Here is a 20235-nt window from a genome sequence, read left to right as displayed (position 1 = left end):
AGGAAGCATAGGGATTGAATTTGGATCCCAGGTGCCCAGATAAAAGCTGGTGCAGTGTGTGCTTCTGTAACTCCAGTGCTAGAGGGGCAGAGAGAGGCAGACCACAGGAGCTAACTGGCCAGGTAGTCTAGCAATGCCAGTGAGCTCCAGGTTCTGTGAGACATTCTGTTTAAAAATAAGGTGGGGGCTGGAGAAACAGCTCAGCAGTTAGGATTGCTTGCTGTTCTTTGGAGGCTTGAGTTCAATCTCTGGAACCCACATAAAGGTACAGGAGAGAACAGACTCTACAGATATGTCCTCTGACCTCTAAGTGTACACCTTGACATGTGTGTATCTACAGTCATATATCAGGCACACACATAAAATAATAATAATATATAAATAATTTTTTTCTGAGACAGGGTTTCTCTGAGTAACAGCTTTGGCTGTCCTGGAACTTGTACCGGGGAGGCACAAACGGGCAGATCTCTGTGAATTCAAGGACAGCCTGGTTTACTGAGTGAGTTCTAGGACAGCCTCCAATGCTCAGAAACTCTGTCTCGGAGGGGGGAGGGGAGATGTATGCCAATAATCCTAGGTATTTGGCAGGTAGAGGCATAGAGGCAGGTGGGTCTTAACTTCTAGCCAAATTGGACCACACAGAATGTTCCAAGTCAGCCTGTGCTATACTTCAAGATACTGCTTTAAAAAAAGTTAAACCTGGAGCTAGAGAGATGGCTCAGTGGTTAAGAACATTTAATATCCTTGCAGAGGACCCAGTACAGCTCCCAGTACTCACATCAGGTAGTTCATAACCACCTCTAAATACAGTTTCTGGGATCCAGTGCCTTCTGTCCTATGCAGACTTCTGCATGCACACGGTACACACAAACTCATGCAGGTAAAACATGCATACATACAAAAACAACCTTTATGTGGGATTCAGAGATCAAACTCAAGCACTTTCCCCACTGAGCTATGGTGCCAGCCCTCCACCACATTTTCTAATTTTTATTTCTTATTAAGATTTTATTTTAGTGGTGGTGTGGTGCACACCTTTAATCCCAGCACTCGGGAGGCAGAGGCAGGCGGATCTCTGTGAGTTTGAGGCCAGCCTGGTCTCCAGAGCAAGTGCCAGGATAGGCTCCAAAGCTATATGGAGGAACCCAGTCTCAAAAAACCAAAAAAAAAAAAAAAAAGAAAGAAAGAAAGAAAGAAAGAAAGAAATAAGAAAAAAAAATAAGCTAAGGTAGGGCATTTATAAGTAAGAAAAAGTCTCTGTGTGTATTTACTTGGGAGCTGGGTAGTGGACCTCAAAAGAGCCAAACAGTAAAAAAAAATTCAACTACAATTGACTAGCTTAATGTATGGAGTGCTGCGCCCCTCCACACTGCTACATATTAACTGCTATCCATATCTCCTATAGAAAAATATTTAGAATACTCACCGCACCTATGTCTACTGGGCAATAGGAAATTCCTATTGGTTTCAATTCCTGGTACTAGAACTTAGGAAGTTAGTCCATGACCTCTTCAGGGATGCTAATTTTAACCGACAAATTTTAACAGTTGCTAACAACGAATGACAAACATCACCCATCACCATGCAGACAGAGTTTTAGTTCAGCTACCTATTCTCCCACGAGGGCACATACCCTGGACCACTACGGAGGACGGAGGACCGGCAATACACTGTTCTGTGGTCAACTGCTCTGAGAAGCACTGCTGTAAACTGTGAAGCTAACTGACCACAGATCTGAGGAGAGATATGAAGAATACCTGGGTTTGTAGAGCAGAGAGTGAAGCCCACGGTAAAGGACAGCTTTCTTCATAGGGTACAAATTTCCCATCCTCCTCTGAGGAAGCATCACTTGTTACAGAAGTTTTCTTCATACTTTCTAAAGTCACGCCTTCTGCACATACTACTTCGTCCATGTCTGTTTCGAAAGAACTTTCATCTGATGAGGTGGACGAAACCTTGTCTGATGACGCAGTGCTGGGAGAACCAGCCAATGGGAGAGCCGACTCAAGTGGATCCATCCTACCAATTCCAAGGCGTTTGGCACTTAGAAAAGGAAGAGAAGAGGGACTCTGGGGATGCTCAGAGCTAAGAACATTGGTGGGAAGAGGAGGGACAAATGGTGGCTTAGTAGGACTGCAAATAGGCGGCATAAAATTAGTGCAAAAAAGTGACCCATGAAGAGAATCCAGCTCACGGGCTTTGGGAGAGAAGACGCCGACGTTGGGGTCTTGGGAACCTTTCCCTAGATCAAAATCCCCTGAACTACGGAAAGAAGCCACACGGCCAAAGCCCACAAAGCGCTGCCCGGGAGAAGACCCTAAGTCATGGGAAATGTTGATACCTCCTAAAGGCTTAGGGGTTTGGCCGAACATATTTGAGCCAAACTTAAATGGGGTGAATTCTCTGGGGGAAGGAGGAAGATGGATGCCACCAGGGGGAGGGGGAGGAAGAAGGGTGCCACCAGGGAGAGGGGGAGGAAGAAGGGTGCCACCAGGGAGAGGGGGAGGGGGAGGAAGAAGGGTGCCACCAGGGAGAGGGGGAGGGGGAGGAAGAAGGGTGCCACCAGCCAGGGAAGGAACGCGAGGGGGAGCGGGAGGAATAGGAGAAATGTGGCAGGAAGGAGAGAAGAAAGCAGACTGGGAGCTGCAGGGAGAATGGAAAGGAAACCCAGCAGAAGCCGAAGAACCCAGGGAAACAGGCCCAGCACTTAGTAGTTTAGGCGTCCGCAGTGTTCCTTTTTTCATAGCCTCCACCCGAATCACACCCGATGGCCGGTCCACATCTTTCGATTGCGAGTGGTCCTTGAGAGATTCTGCTGTTGCAAGTGACTGTGGCTCTAGGGTCATGTCTTCAAAACCTTCAGAAAGTTCTAGACCACATATCCTTATTTTTTTTTTACATTTTTTACGAAAAAGTGGCTGTTTCTCATTCCTTTCAGAGGAGACCGAGAAGGGCTGTCCAGGTGGCAAAGTTGCGCATGCGAAGAGAAAACAGAACAAAATAAATTAACAAACGTTCTTCCAAGTAGCGGGACAATTGGGTTGTTAGGGATCGCTCATCCCAGAAATCAACCCTGGCCCTGGGAGAAGGACTTTTAGCTAGGTGTGGTGTGGTGGGGCACACCTCTAGTCTCACACTCAGGAGGCTCAGATCCTAAATTCCAAGGCCAGACTGGGCAATTTAGAGAGACACTGTTTCAAAATAAAAAGTTAATCAGGCAGTGGTGGTGCACTCCTTTGATCCTGGCACTGGGGAGGTGGAGGCAGGTGGCTTTCTGAGTTCAAAGCCAACCTGGTTTACAGATCCTGGACAGCCAGGGCTACGCAGAGAAACACTGTCTCAAAAAAACAAAAGTTAAAAAACGGCTAGGGACAATGCTCAGTGGTGGAGTGTTTCCCCATCTTGAGCAAATCAGACTCTGGGTTCATTCATGAACACACCAAAATAACAGCAAAGGATAAAACAATATGTGGTCTGGTCAGATGGCTTGGCAGCCAGAGACACTTGCACCCAAGCCTAAATTCAATCTCAAAGATACACATTAGAACAGAGAGACCCAATTTGTGCAAGGTGTCCTTAGATCTCCATGCGTCCAGCCCACTGTATTCTCTGCCAGCATGCAAATAAATAAAATAAAAAGATAAATAATTTATCATTTATTTATTCCTGTCCTACTACTGTTCTATACCCAAGGCCTAAATGTATTTAGTTATGTCTTATGGTACAACCCAGGTTGACCTTGAACTCATGTTAATCCTCTTACTTCAGCCTTCTGAGTGTGAAATTACAGTTGTGAGCCACCACACCACTTCTGGCTAAAAGTTTTATAATAAGCTAATAGACAAAGGCCAAGGGTAAAAGGCAAAAATTTTATATGATTTGACGAGAACCAGAGCCATGGGTCCCGGCCCAGGGGTGGAAGCACAGGATAAGTTAGTAATCTGGGCTCCTATATGGCTTTGGTCCTTCACCTACATGTGCCGTGTGCACACACAATCCTCTTTGAACAAGGCACCCAGCAACTTCAGAACCCCTTCAAACCCTACCTGCATTGGCCTGTACACATACCCCTTTCTGGATAACAGAAAGTTTCTCCTTCACTAACAACATCAATCTTAGACATTTTCTGTTCAAAATATTCCTAATGTATTTGGGTAAGAGATCAGAAAACCTAATCTGGTTTGAACTGGTTTTAGGTGGATGGACCGTAAGGTATGTCCTCAGAGTGAACTTGTAGGAGAACTCTATTTACTACCTTAAGCCTATGCATAACTGGACACATTTGTGATTAAAATCAGAAGGAATATGTACAGTAGGAAAAGATTAGATGGCCTAATCTATCAATTAAAATAGAGAACCACCTAAACTATGCCCCTTAGCAACCAAATCCCTTTTTCTCTGGAAGGATGCCCCAGATAACTGGGGCCCTTGGGCATCTTTGATCATGTGGCCTGCTATTCTCTCAAAGTGTATTCTGACATATTCTATTGCTCTGCCTGTTTGTTTTTTTCTCTATCTATCTATCTATCTATCTATCTATCTATCTATCATTTTGAGATAGGACCTCATCCTGTAGCCCTGATCAGCCTAGAACTTGTTACATAGAACAGGCTGGCCTCGAACTCACAGAGATCCTCCTGCCTCTGCTTCCTGAGTGCTGGGATTAAAGGAGTGCATCACTATGCTTGACCTTATTGCTTTGTTTAAACACAAGTTGTCTTGAAGCTGCTCTTCCAGAGGACCCAGCACCTACCTTGATTGAGTCAAAACTGCCTAATGCATCTCCAGCTACAGGGTGTTGGATGCTTATTTCAGGCACCTGCACAAAAATGCACACAAATACACATAATTAAAATAAAAAAATGTAAGTAACATTATCTTATTCATGTTGGTCATCTACATCAGTCCTTACTTAGTGTCAGCTCTTAAACCTGGAAACACCTTGCCTAGACCCAGACCTCAGGTAACTGGTCTATAATATCAGCATTTGGGAGGCTGAGGCAGGGGGATCTTGCGTTTGAGGCCAACCTGGCTATGTAGGGATTTCTGGTCAGCCTGGATTACAGTGAGACTCTATCAACAAAGAGAATGGGGGTATGGGGGTGTTGTTTTTCATATTTTATTTGGGCACTAAGAATAGAACCCAGGGCTTCTCACAGGGAAGCCTGCTACAGATGAACTATAACCCCAGCCTCCTTGTTTGAGACAAGGCCTTTGAAATTGTATTTCATTTGTTATTTGTGTGTGTGTGTGTGTGTGTGTGTGTGTGTGTGTGTGTGTGTGTGTGCATATGAGTGCCATAGTGCATGTGTGGAAGCCAGAGGACATTTGGGAGTTGGTTCTCTCTTTCTTCTGTGGGTTCTGAAGATCAAATCCTTGTGGTCTGGCTTACAAGGCAAGCACTTTCACCCATTGAGCTATCTTGCTGGCCCATGAGACATTGTCTTACTCTGTAGCCCAGGCTGACATAAAGCCAGATAGGTAGCCTAGGCTGGTAGGCCAGGCTGGTCTGGAATTTGCTATGATCTTCCTGCCCTAGTCTCCTGAGTTATGATTACAGGCATGAGCCTGATGGGAGAGCTTGTAGGTTCAAGATACTTTTATTCCGATAAATACCAGCCAAACGCAAGCCAGAGCATGCCAGGGGCAGCTGAGCAGCGAGGCCAGGGAGAAGGGGGAGGAGAAGGGCTTCCATGCGCTCTTCCGTCCCTTTAGAGCCCATTCCGAGTCATTCTGACCTCACCTTGACCACGCCTTGACAGGTGTGCGTGGTCAGGCACACCTGTGGCCAGCCTCTAACAGGTGTGGCTTACTGTCCCCTACAATTCACCTTTTAGTCTAAAAGAGGATTAAAACTTAACAGAAGTATCCAAAATTAACAATCATAAAGGTGAAATACAAGAAATCTGCTATTGCACATCCTAACCATGTCTATTTCAGCTAACCCCTAAAGTCATCTGTAAGACGTGTCCAAACCTGAACACCTCCTTCCAATCCCAACCCTAAACAATAGGCTTTACACTTTTATTACACTTGTGTGCATGCACTCTCTCTCTCTCTCTCTCTCTCTCTCTCTCTCTCACTCTCCCTCTCTCTCTCTCTCTCTCTCTCTCTCTCTCTCTCACACACACACACACACACACACACACACACACACACACACACACGAGAAATATACAAATAAATAACTATAAATGGCAAACTGGAAAAACAAATTTTCTTTTTCCACACCTGATCAAGTAAACACTTGATTATTTTTTCTTCCTTATTGTGCTTTTTGTTTAGTTCTAATTAATAAAAATAAAAGTTTCTAAATTTACATTTTTATAGGGTATTGTAAATAAAAACAAATTGTATACTTGAAAAAAAAAAGAGAGTATTCTTGCTGGACGTTGGTGGTGCACACCTTTAATCCCAGCACTCGGGAGGCAGAATCAGGTGGATCTCTGTGAGTTTGAGGCTAGCCTGGTCTACAGAGAGAGTGCCAGGATAGGCTCCAAAGCAATACAGAGAAACCCTGTCTCGAAACAACAACAACAACAACAACAACAAAACAAAAGAGTGTATTCTTTTTGTGGCCAGGTATAGTGTCACACACCTTTATCTCAGCATTTGGGAGGCAGAGACAGGCTGATTTCTGTGAGTTCCAGGACAGCCTGGTCTACATAGTGAGTTCCAGGATAGCCAGAATTATGTAGAGAGACCCTGTCTCAAAAAAGAAAAAAAGAATGTTTGTCTTCTATTCATTTAATTCAAACAAGGTTACTGTTTGAATTGACAGCTTGCCTTGCCCCAGCAGCAGCTTCAAAGTCTGGTGTCTACTGTGTTTCTTGATTTCATGAAGGACACACATTCAGTAACTGTCGTGGACCACTGGGCCTGTGTGAGTTCACTCTAGGATGTTCACACATCCATGAGACCTCTTCCAACATATCTCTCAGAACTCATCCCCACCATTAAGCAATGAATGGCTGGATCTGGTGGTTGCACTTACCAGTGTTGTGAAGGCCTCTGGCTGCTCTTCTTTCCAACTCATGTATGGCAGAAAGTCTACATCTTCTTTGGCAACAAGTTCAGAAATATTTGGGACATTAGCAAAAGGAATCTCATTACCGTCCTACATAGAATCACAATTGGGTTAAATTTTTTAAAAAGATAGTATCAGATTAAATAATTAACACATTCTAAAGCTTTGTGGCCGTTGGGCTTAGATGGAGATTTACGTGGCTCACTATGAGGGCATTTGCATATCAATCATCAACCAAGAAAACGCCCTATAGGCTTTGCCTAAAGGCCAATCTGAACAATAGATCTAGAAATTAAAAAAAAATAATAAAATTATAGTATGTCTTTTTTGTGCATGACTGCGTGTTGGGGCTTAACTATAGTATGGTACCACATCCCAGCCCCCAAACTATCATAGATGTCTTTTTTTTTTTTTTTTTTTTGTCTTTTCAAGACAGGGTTTCTCTGTACAGCTCTGACCACCCTAGAACTCACTCTGTAGACCAGGCTGACTTCTAACTCAGAGATCAACCTGCCTCTGCCTCCTGAGTACTGGGATTAAAGGCATGTGTCACTGCTTGGCTTTTATAGACATCTTAAAGTATACATACAGGCCAGCAGGACTACAGAGAGAATTCCAGAACAGCCAGTTAAGGCTGTTACACAGAGAAACCCTTTCTCAAAAAACCAATATATATATCACATACATAGGGCTAGTTAATAACCAAAACATTAAAAATACTAACACATATGTGCTGATTAGTTTTTGTCAACTTGACACAAGCTAGAGTCATCTGGGAAGAAGGGCCTTCAACTGAGAAAAAGCCTCCATCAGATTGTAGGTAACTTTGTGGAACATTTTCTTGATTGATGATTGATTTGGAAGGCCCCAGCTAGCTATGGGTGGTGCCATCCGGTCAGGTGGTCCTGAGTAAGCCAAGGGGAGAAGCCAGTAAGCAGCCCGCCTCCATGGCCTCTGCTTCAGTTCCTGCCTCCAGGTTCCTGCCTGGATTTCCTTCCATGAGAGACTATGACCTTATGATGAAATAAACCCTTTCTTCCCCAGATTGCCTTGGGTCAATTCGTTTTATCACAGCAATAGAAACCTAACTAGAACAACATGCTATTCATGTAGAGAAATTAGCCAAGTGCTAGCAGGAACATCCTCCTAATAAGGAGGCCCTGGCTCCTCTATCCTGGCTTCTATCCACTTTGTCCTTCATAACCTCCCAGTGTCATTACTGGGTTTTGTTGTGAAAGACCCCTGCCCATTAGCTCCCTCTCTCGCTCTCGCACACTCGGTGACACGCCCGCGAGGACACCCACACGCCCGGCCGCCGGCGCCCTCCCAAGCTGGTCCACCCCAGCAGGGCCCGCGCCCCCGGCCCGCCCGCCTGGCACCGCGCCCTGGGACCGGGGCGGGGCCGAGCGAGAAGCCCGCGAAGGCGGCGGGAGGGAGAGCGTCAGGCAGGCCGGCCCGGGGCCCCCGCCCCCGCGCCCCCCCGCCCGATGGGGAACGCTCCGTCCCAAGGTCAGCCATCTGGACACGGAGGGAGGAACTGCTGGGTCTGTTGTACCCAACATAAGATAGAGCCAAGGTCGCCTGATTACCAGACCTTGAGAACATGCTGACTTGAAATAACTCTGTACCTCATTTAAATTGTCCAATAGAATCCCTGTAACTATGCTTTTCGCTTCTGTACTGTGCTTTTTGCTATATAAGGACCCCTCTCCCTTAGCTTGGCGCGCTTGGCCTCACAGAAGCTAAGTCACCCCGGGTACCCGTGTATCCAATAAAGCCTCTTGCTTTTTGCATCCAAGTTCGTGATCTCGCTGATTCCTGGGTACGGGTCTCCTTCTATGAAAGTACCTCTTCGGGGGTCTTTCAGTTGTTTTTCTAATATACAGTCTCCTTGTGTATCCCTGGATGGCCTAGAACTCACAATGTTGATCAGGCTGCCCTCAAACTTGTGGCAATACTGTTTCTACTCTGAAGTACTAAGATTATAGGTCTGTGCCACCACAACTAGATGTTGCTTTTGTTTGTTTCTTTTTGAACCAGAGTTTCTCTGGATAGCAGCCTTGGATGTCCTGGAACTTGCTTTGTAGACCAGGCAAGCTTGGAATTCACAGAGATCTACCTGACTCTACTTCCACCTCCTGAGTGCTGGAATTAAAAGGGTGCACCACCACACTGCAGGATGTTGCTGTTTTTGACACAGAATTTCACTGTGTAGCCAAGTTTGAACTCAATCTCCTGCTTCTGCCTCCTAAGTGCTAGGATTGTAGGTATGCCTCCACACCTAGAGAAAAGCTTACTGCTTATTACATTCCTTTTTATTTATCTACTTATTTTTGTTTTGTTTTGAGACAGGGTCTCAGTAAGTAGCCCTGGCTATACCACCTGCCTTTGCCTCTCAGTGCTGGAGTTAAACACCTGCACCACCACTTTTGCCAATAATCTTTTTCTTTTTCTTTTTCTTTTTCTTTTATGTGTGGGCGCCTGCAGAAGCCAGGAGAGGATGCCAGATTATTTGGAGTTCAGGTTGCTATTGTAAGTCATCTGTGGGTCTGTGGGCTCTGGGAAATGAATTTGGGTCCTAGCTGAGCCATATCTCCAAGTCCAATGGTGACTAAATAAAAATTTAAACTTAAATTAATAATAGTACATACCCTTTTCTCAACTGCCACAAAGCTTGTAAACTGCGTAATTAGAGAATTTTCTTTACTGAGTTCAATAATCAGAGATTTCATGATTTTTTTCTTCATCTAGGATAGAATGAAACTGTGTTAGTTTGTTTATATGTACTGGGATTGAAAAGGCATAAAATAATCTGAAGTGTTTTCCTGTGACAAATAAGTCATTTGATGTATACATTCACTTTCTCTTCTTAGATTTTCTTTTTTGAGGTAGTCTTACTATGTATCCCCAGAACCTGCTATGTAGACCAGGCTAGCCTTGAACTCACAGAGACCTACCTGCCTTTACCTCCTGAGTTCTGGGAGTAAAGGCATGAACCAGCACTCCTGGCTCATCCATTTCTATTGAGACAGCGTCTCGTGTCTTAGGCTGGCCTGGAACTCAGCTATGTTGCTGCTGATGACTTTGAATTTCTGAACTCTCTGTCTCAACTTCCCAAGTGCTGGGACTATAGGTGTCCACCATCACACTTGGTTTATACAGTGCTAGATACTGAATTTGGAACCTTGTGAAAGAGGGGTAGACCTTCTACCAACTGAGTTATATCTCCCACCCTACATAAATAATTTTATAATTAGTATTTCAAATTAGACACTCAGTCAGGGGTCCTGTCTAAGTATCATAGGTAGGTGACATATGATTTCTGTGACGTGAGAGAGAAGAAATTTAGTTACACAGCCCTCTACAACTTTCAGAGCACTCTCTCATGCTGTGAGTCTCCTCATCCTCTCAAAGTTCCCACTGTGAAGTTCCTTGTTTAGGTATCGTTCCTTGTTTAGGATCATTCAAAGCAAAGCTAGTCAGATGCATGCAGAGATAAATGGGCCTTAAGTCAAAGGGGATACAGAGAGAGCTAATCCAAGTGGTCACTGAAGGGAGTAGGCAAAAGCACCTTGACCTACGTACCCCCATTTTGACTTCATATTCCATTTTACCCATAGGGTGAAACCAAGTTCAGGGTCCCAGGCTCTAGGGGAGATAAAAACTTTTCAATAGCTGATCCACCTCCTCCTTAAACCATAGAAATGGTCTGTTATGTATCTTTAATTCTCTAAAACATCATGGCTGCTCCTAACAACTGCAAGAACAAATGAATCTGATTGGTTGGACTGAAAAGCTTAGTCTATGTCAGTTGACAATGATAGAAAACATAAAGAAAAGCCCCTAATCTTTGAATCCTGATTGGTAGAAAATTGCAACCCTTACTTGGCAACAGGTTTGTGGCTTTTGTGTTTATAAACCCTGCTTTAACCCCTGCTTGGGGCTGTCAGGAAAACAAGGCTCCTGATCCTTGTTGTGCAGCCCTGCAACGGTCAGTGGTATGGAAATCCTTTTTATGAATGCCATTGAACACCAATGCTAGAACCTCATTTAAGACCTCGGCTTGACCAAGGTTGTTGGCCAAGGGGGCCCCTCTGTAAGAACAATACACCTGGATGACCCTGACCCCACCCCCTAACAACGGGGCACTCACCCGCCATGCATTGCAACCTGTGAGGTGCAAAACCCCAGTGCGCATATGCAACCTTTCCTTTAAAAGGTCCTGCCACCCATCCCTCACTCTCTTCCTTTTGGCTCCTCTTGGGTTGGCTGACTACCCATCCCCCTCTCCCCCCTTTTCTAGTAAATAAACTCCACGTGGGTTGTTTATCCGTTGTTCCTTTCTTTATATCAGCAGCTGCAGCTTAAACAAAAGCACAACACCCTCTGCCAGGACCCTCCTCTGTCCATCAAGGAGGGAGCAAGGTGAGTGTGTCTCTTCCTAGTGTCTTGAGGCATCTGATCACCGTCCTGCCTCTGAACTGCTGAGTTACAGCTCAGGAGATGAGAGATGATGGCATCCCAGGCATTCTGTGGACATCCTGTGAGCACCCCTCTAGACTATTTCTCACGGGGAGAAATCACACACGTCTCAGGAAGTCATTGCCGGTAGCTCTTTCATTAATGAATCCAGCAAACAGCCACTGGGCACCTGCACCCCAGGACTGACATCACAGATGTTGATGGCTGCCCTGACATCACACTCTTCTTTATTCAGCCATCCCTACTCTGTGTTGATATGAACGAATTAAGAATGTCATAGAACAATGCCCCTTGGTCTTTATGGGGAGAACAAACCTCGTGGTTGGTTTCATTGTCATGGAGAACACCGTCTTCATAATCTCTGATCAGCGCTCGAGCTGCCAGCTTGTGAATCATCTGTGTGTAAGCAACGAGGGGGGGCGATTAAAATGGCTTTACATGTGTGTGAGAGACAGGTGAGTGCATGTGTGTGTTAGCTCATGTGCATGGTGCAGACATGCTAACAGTGTGTGTGTGCAGGTCAGAGCACAGCCTTCAGGTGTCAGTTCTCCCCTTTCCACCAAATTTAAGATTTTGCTGCTGTGGTAGCAAGGCTAGCAGGCTTCTGGAAGGTCTCAGCACTTGGGAGGCAGAGACAGGTGGATCTCAGTGAGTTTGAGGTCAACCTGGTCTACAAAGTGAGTTCTAGGACAGTCAGGACTGTTACACAGAGAAACCCTGTCTTGAAAAAACAGGGAAAAAAGGAAAGGGAAAAAGAGATCTGTGCCTTCACTGTAACCATCAGCAACAGTAAATGAACAGTTTTCCTCAGTTCTGAGAAAGGACTCAGAGAACCCCCAACTCCTATGTAATCTTGGCAAGCTGGACAAGCAGTAACGTGAGGACCAAGACTTGCAACTGGCATCTGAACTGGGGAGTTTTGTGTGGCCAAGCCCTTACCCAAAGGGGTCTGTGACAACTTGTTAGACAGAATGTGGTGGTGCATGAGTGGAGGCTGAGGCAGGAGAATTGCTCCCTATTCAAAGCCATCTTGAACTAGACAGTATCTCAAACAAAAACAAACAATCACATTTTGTTTTGAGAAAAGGAGGTCTCATGTAGCCTAGGCTGGCCTCAAACTTGCTTTGTATCCAAGGAGGACCTCACATTCCCACTCTTAATGCCTCTACCTCCCAGGTGCTGGGGTTGTAAATGTGCCAACACAATTCCACCTGGCAAAGATCTCACATTTACTTGCAGTTACTCATACCCATGGACACCTGTAGAGATACACCCAGATCAAAGAATTCCAAATGAAGACCCATTAAAAGGTGTGTCCCCATCCGGACTGCACAGAGAAGCCCTGACCACCCTTCATGTGTGCTGACACATCAGCACAGAAAAGCAAAGGAAGTCCATGGAGCTTATAGGAGAAAATTGAAAATTGTAACCTTCTGTCCATAGCTTAAGTGTATGTGTGTGTGTGTGTGTGTGGACCTGGAAGCAGGAGGTAGACTTCCACCTGCTTGCTAGTGCTCTCCCACTGAGTCTACCCCGCAGCCCAGTACTTTAAGGTTTGAATATTACAGTCCCAGTCGTCTTCTGCAGCTCAGTAGTTGACACCATTGTATGAAATTCCTTCTCTTGGATGAATGCACACAGAGTTGCCTGAAACAGGAGAAACACGAATGTTTCGTTAGCTTTTCTACTCCCAGTGTGTCACAGCTGTTCTGTTAACGTCCTCCCCTCTCAAGAGAAATCAAGAGCTCCCCCAGCCAGATACCCAGGGGGAGGGAATCATAATGCCAACAAGAGGCAAATCCACATTCACTGTCTTTCCCATGCTGGGAAGAATCAGGCATCTTTTTACCTGTGTACAATGAGGAATGAATCCGTACACGAGGAGTCGGTCATTATGAAACAAGGAGGGCACCTGGGCTGGAGCCTGCAGAGGCTCAGGGGCGTCTCTGCTGAGCTGCTGCCACTTCACAGAGACAGAGTGGCAGCTCGGGGAACGTATCCTGGTCATTTGGGCTTCTATCTGTAATAAAAGAAAAATGCTTCCTCTTCAGTGGTATCATTTGACAAGCAGCCTGGGGTGTATCTCAGTTGGTAGAGTTGCCTTGTAGGGATGATTGAATGGCATTAGTCCCCAGCACCCTAAAATAGCTACTTAACACTTGAAAGCTTAATTCTGTCTTTGGGGTTTTTATAGCTTTTTTGGTTTTTCTTTTCTTCCGGTCATGGGGTACTTTTCCATGGGGGGAAAAATTGAGACAAGGTCTTACTCTGTAGTCCTGGCTGGCCTGGAACTCGCTTTGTAAACCAGGCTGGCCTCAAACTCATAGTGATCCACTTGTTTCTGCCACCTGAGTGCTGGGACTAAAGGTGCCAACAGATTAAATATATGTATTTTTAGTTTCTCTATTTCAGTTTGTGGCAATGTCTCAACCATTGGTGGCATTTGCTACACGAGCTTGGCAACTCTGGTATTGCTCTGGGGGGATTGCCAGTGGGAATGTGAAATGTGTAGCTGCTATGAAAAAAAGAATGGCAAATCCTAAGAGAATGAAAGTTACTACATGAATCAGCAATGCCGATTCTGAGTACAAACCCATAATCGAACAAATGGAAGGGCTCAGACAGATACTGGGCCAGTATTCGCCTCTGGGTCATTCACAGCAGAATACGGTAGAAATAAGCCACGCCCATAGATAGGCTAACAAATGAGTGTGTGTGTCTATGATGGAATTATTTTATGTGTATATTTGATAGACTGTTAGTCATTTCTAAAATGGGTACTGTGGCACATACCTAAAATCTCAGCACTGGTGCAATGGAGGCAGTAGGATCAGGAGTTCAAGTCCAGCCTCAGCTCAGCCTGGGTTATATGAAACTCTTTTTTCAAAACTCAATAAAAAAAGGTATTTGGCATTAAAATGAAATGAAATCCTAGCCAGGCAGTGGTGGCGCATGCCTTTAATCCCAGCACTCGGGAGGCAGAGGCAGGTGGATCTCTGTGAGTTCGAGACCAGCCTGGTCTACAAGAGCTAGTTCAGGACAGCCTCCAAAAGCCACAGAGAAACCCCCGCCCCCCAAAAAAAGAAATGAAATCCTGCCAAAAACTCAATACAGATGAGTCTTGTGGACATCATGCTAAGTAAGTCAGACACAAAAGAATAAATGTGTTATGCCTCTGTATCTAGAAGTATCTGGAAAAGGCAAATTTATAAATTTGTAGAATATATATTAGGCATTGGAAGTAGAATAGATATTAGGCACTGGAGGCAGCAGGCAATACAGCGTTATTATTTAGATTTTCTGTTAGGGATGGTGATGAAGTTCTGGAAATGGCTGGTAATGCTGGTTACACATTGTGAGTAAATTTATAACAATGAAACTGACTTGTAAATCTTGCAAGTAATTTATCACATTGAAAAACTAACCACTGGGTGTAGTCACCTCTGTAAACCTGTACTGTGGGGTAGAGGGAAGAGGAGAGCTGGGATTAAAGGCGTGAACCACCATGTCTGACTTGGTCCTTATTATTTAAGAAAATGTTTTTAAAAGCTTTGACCTCCTTATAGGTCTTGTCTATTCACAAAAAGACAGAAGTTACTATCACACTTGCAAGAAGATAGGATTTAAAAACAGGAATACACATAAGATGTTTTTAAAAACCCACATACCTGTTTTTTCCAACTCTGCTTGGATTTTGAGTTAAAATATTCAAATACTCCAGCACCACACTGAGACAAGGTCCTTAAGATGTGACGATTTGCTGTAGAACTGATCACATTTCACACATTTTAATTTTTGTTGTTACTTTTTATTTGTTTTGGTTTTTCGAGAAAGGGTTTCTCTATGCAATATCCCTGGCTGTCCTGGAACTCACTCTGTAGACCAGGCTGGCCTTGAACTCAGAGATTTACCTGCCTCCTGAGTGTTGGGAGCCACTCAGCCTACTCTCAGATCATCAGCATATGACCACCTGTCTAACCGGTTTCCTCTTGGCAAGGCACCTGTGGAAACGGACTCTCACTTGTCAAGGACAAGTAGTTCACGGGACAGTGTAGGAATTTGCAAAGTTCATGCAGCTCACAGGCTCTTTTCTCTCTCATTATATTGGTGATTCTTTGGGTGGTTTTTAGTTTTGCTTTGTCAGTCACACATGCAACAGTTATAATTTTCTCTGGAAATTCTGTTCCTTTTCAAATATTTTCCCTTAAGATTCAATGGGGTGGGGGACTAATGTTTCTCAAATTTCTTATTTGGAGTTACTAACTACAACTACTACTAATCCTGGGAACTTTTCTGACTCAACAGAGACAGGTACATATGAGAAAACAACACTTGGAACACTAACCATGTCTCACAGTTCTGGCAAGGAGAGTAGGGCATGCATACACAGAACAAGGAAAAGGCCTCAGAAATACACATAGTGCCAACTGTTGAGAGTAAGCATAGAATCAATGGTAGGTTCTGGTAGGTTCCAATGGGGAAAATACAATGTAAAATATGATATGAAAAGCTCCACCTTCACCATATACAGGAGCTTATCTTGGTGGAAGAAGTACGGTACAGTGAGATGGGAAAAGAGTGCCTTATCAAAGCCTGCCTTTTACAGATTGAAACACAGGCCCCTCTTGTAGAAAAGGGAAACTGTATAAAAAAATATCTTGCAGACATGAAAGCATTATCTGAATTTGACTATTGTCCTTAAAACATGTACCCATGTCTATTACATTTTAACTCTATAACTGCAAGTAGCTCAAAAGAGCAGGATATGTCTGACTTGATATTAGTTAAGCCTGCAAAAATGCTGAACTCTATGTCTAGAATAAGGTTATGCAGGGGGTGGGAAGGTGTATTTGGGGAAGCATAAAGGGAAACAATGGGGGCTTTCATTATGATTATGTTTTCCTTAAAATATGACATATTTCTTAAAAGAAAAAAAAAAGGAGCCAATAATAAAGCTGCTCATGTAACCCCAGTAAGAAAAACTCTAAGTATAAATAAAGACAGCTCAAGCTATTCAGGACCACTTGAGTGTATCCACTTGGTGGTCAGTTTTCCTTCTGACAATGACCCTTCCCTGCCACAGGATCTGAACCTGAGCCCAGGCTGAACCCTGGTACCTGAATGCTGGGATTAAAGGTCTTCCTCTGTTACTTTGAGAGTTCATGGCCAGCTTGGGCTGCTCGAGACCCTGCCACAAAGCCAGGCATGGTGGCACATGCTTGCAATCTCAGCATTTGACAGTCTGAAGTGAGAGGATCATAAATTCCAGACCAGCTTGGTCTGTGTAATAATTTCCCGGCTAGCCTGGTCTATTGAGTGAGACCTTGTCATAAAACAAACAACTAATGCAAAGGGGAAAAAAATAAGCAGATGCACCGAGAGTTGTGCAAACAGCTAGAGCTACTTTTAATCACTTATAGCCATAGTGCACCTTCAGAGGCCATGAAGAGACAGGAATGGAATGCTGGGAAGGTATGTGGGTGTCTTGGACACCAGACAATGGGGGCTTGTGGTCAGAGCTCTCTTGTAAGGACAGCACAGCAAGTCTACAAATCACCTCACTAATCTGCCTCATGCCCTGCCTCAGAACAGGGGCACAGGGACCTCTGGTGTCCTGGGGTGGGAGCTGTGCAGGAAGAATCTAGGAGCTTCGGGCCAGGCACCAGGTGAGAGGCTTTACACAATCAGCAGGAGCACCCTGCCCTGCCCCGCCTCGCACTTTCCTTACACAGATGCTAACTACAATTGGCAAGAATGAGTCCAACAACTTGTGGAAAGGGTTTCAGTGCAAATGCAGGAAACTGATAGATAGATAGATAGCACAGGGAGGGAGAAGGCAGGTGTGAGACAGGGTAGCCCCAAGTGAAGGCATTGTCAACCATTCCCAAATCAGCCCCAGGGAGCTAGGCCAGGCCGCTAAGGACAAGCTAGTCACCTGAACTCTTAAGCAAAATAATAATCCCATGAGGTAGGTATTTCATTTCCATCGTCATTTTACATATGAAACAGCCTGCCCAAGGTCCCTGTAGCGGTGGGACCCTGGCAGCATGGTCCCAAGCCAAGAGCTCAGCCCCTCTGCAACATACAGGTTTCATATACTCATACCAACTTCTAAACTTGTCCCCTAGCTGCCTTTGTCACCATGGAGACCTGATCTCCGAGACGTACCCGACAGCACAGGTGAACAGTCTGGTGTGCTGGATATTTCTTTTCACAAGCTGCAAGGTCAGATTCTCACTCTGGAGGTGCCCATCAGATATGAGGAGAATGTTCCGTAACCCTTCAGAAGGGTACAGGAAACTTAAATAGCGGAGAATTTTCCAGAAGTCTGTGTTCCCCAGGGTAGGTGCTGCAGACTGCAGGGGAGGAAGCGTCATATCTTAAGGTACATTCATCAACTGTGGGGTGAACGTGTCAACTGCTACACTCTGGATGTTATGACAAATTAAGGCTCCTTCCAGTCCCCCAGTAAGGATTCACTCCAAACACCAGGGGATGCTGAAGGAAAAGCTCTTTAGTGATAGTGATGTCTGGTTCTGGCAAATGTCCAAAGAGAAACTGGTCCTGAACAAAAATCCTTCGCAGCTTGGATAGATTTTGAGCTATAGCGTTCCATATATGCTGTCACTTGTAAATCTCTTATAAGGCCCAGATCCAAGTTACGATTTGAGCAATTAAATTAAACACATTTAATTTAAATTAATTTAATTAAATTAAACAGAGACAGACACTGCAATCTTGGCCATTTTAGACAAAAGGGACATTTGCACAGCAAATATATTGTCCCAGTTATTTTGTATCAGAGCAGTGCTGTTCTTCTTGGGTAGTTGTTAACCCGAGTCCTCCTGCCTGGCTGGCAGTCTTGGTGAACAAAGCTTAACAGACTTCCTAACCCTGAGCTCTAACTGTATTAGAGGTCTGCTCTACTTTTCTAATCTTTCTGTAGTTCCTAAGAAGCCCGGTGACCACATCACTTATCTTCCAGTCGAATCTGAAGCAGCACTCCTGTAGCTAAATTCTACTTTTGTATAACTTAATATTTCCTAGGTAAGTTTACTGGCAAGTCTTTTTAACATCAGTTTATTACTCCCAGCCTCTCCATCATGGACACCCGCCTGATGTTATTAATTCCTCATTCATTGAAGCAAGCATGTCGGAACCTGGAGACACAGTGTCATAAAAAATTAGTTTCATGGAACAAAGATACTTATATCCTTCTAGTTTATTCCATGCCCCATAGCAACTATAATACTACCACTGAATATCTAAAAACTCGTTTTCAAGGAACTGAACATCTGTGCAGAGAAACATGTTGCCGAAGCAACCTTGAATTTGCCGGCCTGGGCAATACGACGGTTCATTTTCCAAAATGCTTATGGAGTCATATAGTCATATTTTGTGGTAGGGATGTAGCCAATTTTTCTTCCTGGTTGTTTAATTTTTTTATTATATTTTTTGACTTGTGTAGGGAGTGAGGTGGAGCTCATGGTTGTCATGGAGCACGTATAGAGGTCACACAACAACTTGTGTAAGCCAATTTTCTCCTTCTAACATGTGGGTCCCAGGGTGGAACTCAACCAATGTCTTTACCACTGAGCCTTCTCACCAGCCCCTTTCTTAGGCTTTTTTTTTTTTTTTTTTTTTTTTTTTTTTGAGGCTGGCCTCAAAACTTTCTAAGTAGCTAACTTCCTTGTTCTGAATTCATGATCCTCCTGCCTCTGCCTGTTGAGTGCTGAGATTACAAATTTGACTTTTCTCTTTTCACTCTTGCTAAATTCCAGTTAAATAAAGGTCATGCCATTCTTACCATCACCATCATCAGAGGCCACTGCTGTGGTATGGATAACTGGCATCTCCCATCCCACAAAGGTTTTATTATCTGCCTGTGGTACTATTGGTAGTTGATGGGACCTAGTGTACTAGGATTCAGATTGGGGTGTGTGCCCTTAAAGAAGGGGATACTAGGCCCCTGGCCCCTGCCTTTCTCTGCTCCTGAGCCCTGAGATGAATGACTCTCCTCCCTCTGCTGTAATAAGCTGTGCTGCCAAAGGACCAAAGCCAGAAGGCCAAGCAAGTACAGTCTGAAACCTCTGCAAGTGTGAACTAAAGAAACTCCTCTCCTTATGAATTGGTTTATGCATGCATTTGTAGAAAAAGCTGACTCACATCCACCAATGTGCAAACATCCCAGGATTAAGTTCTGGAAAGCACCACTCAAGCTTCAAAGACAAAGACTCAGGAGGGGAGGACAGTTCTCTTACCATAATGAATTCTGTGGCCATCTTATTGTTTGCAATATACTTAGGATATGAAAATAGCTCCTTGTAACCTGTGTAATAAGAAGGTATGACATATTGCCATTAAACACTCACCAAACTGATCACTAATAAACACCAATGCTACTGTACAATACTGCTTCTGCCGTAAAGAACATTAGAAATTTATGTGAATGTTTCCTTTACAGAGAACTATGTACAAACACTTTAATATACAAAACACTCATGTTTCAAGCATATTTTATAAGCTCTACTATATAAGATGTTCTTAGTCAAGTTTTACATAGAGATCTCTGCATCATCCATGAAAAGCAAACTGGAGGACACTTCAGTGGCATGGGCAGCTCAGCCCCCACAAGGCAGAGATTCCAGCAAAGTGCTCACCATCCATGTTCCTGGCAGAACAATCTTAGCTTCATTGTAAAAAAAGCTAGATGGATGGCATAGAAG

At 44.3% G+C, this 20235-nt stretch overlaps 1 protein-coding gene across 2 annotated transcripts in view; it reads right to left on the bottom strand.

The window, feature by feature from the left end:
- Parp4 (poly(ADP-ribose) polymerase family member 4) overlaps positions 1–20235 on the bottom strand; it is an 87267-nt gene that overhangs the window by 13964 nt on the left and 53068 nt on the right. For both annotated transcript variants that reach the window (XM_027390509.2, XM_027390510.2), the window contains exons 23-32: positions 19771–19838; positions 17678–17865; positions 15178–15277; positions 13359–13529; positions 13076–13156; positions 11825–11905; positions 9679–9774; positions 6995–7117; positions 4754–4819; positions 1758–2954 (exon numbers count right to left, since the gene is read on the bottom strand). In XM_027390509.2, coding sequence (XP_027246310.1) covers positions 1758–2954; positions 4754–4819; positions 6995–7117; positions 9679–9774; positions 11825–11905; positions 13076–13156; positions 13359–13529; positions 15178–15277; positions 17678–17865; positions 19771–19838 — 2171 coding nt within the window. The remainder of the gene's footprint in view (positions 1–1757; positions 2955–4753; positions 4820–6994; positions 7118–9678; positions 9775–11824; positions 11906–13075; positions 13157–13358; positions 13530–15177; positions 15278–17677; positions 17866–19770; positions 19839–20235) is intronic.

Source organism: Cricetulus griseus (assembly GCF_003668045.3).
Source record: "Cricetulus griseus strain 17A/GY chromosome 1 unlocalized genomic scaffold, alternate assembly CriGri-PICRH-1.0 chr1_1, whole genome shotgun sequence".
NCBI lineage: Eukaryota > Metazoa > Chordata > Mammalia > Rodentia > Cricetidae > Cricetulus > Cricetulus griseus.
This window is presented reverse-complemented; position numbering and strand designations above follow the sequence as displayed.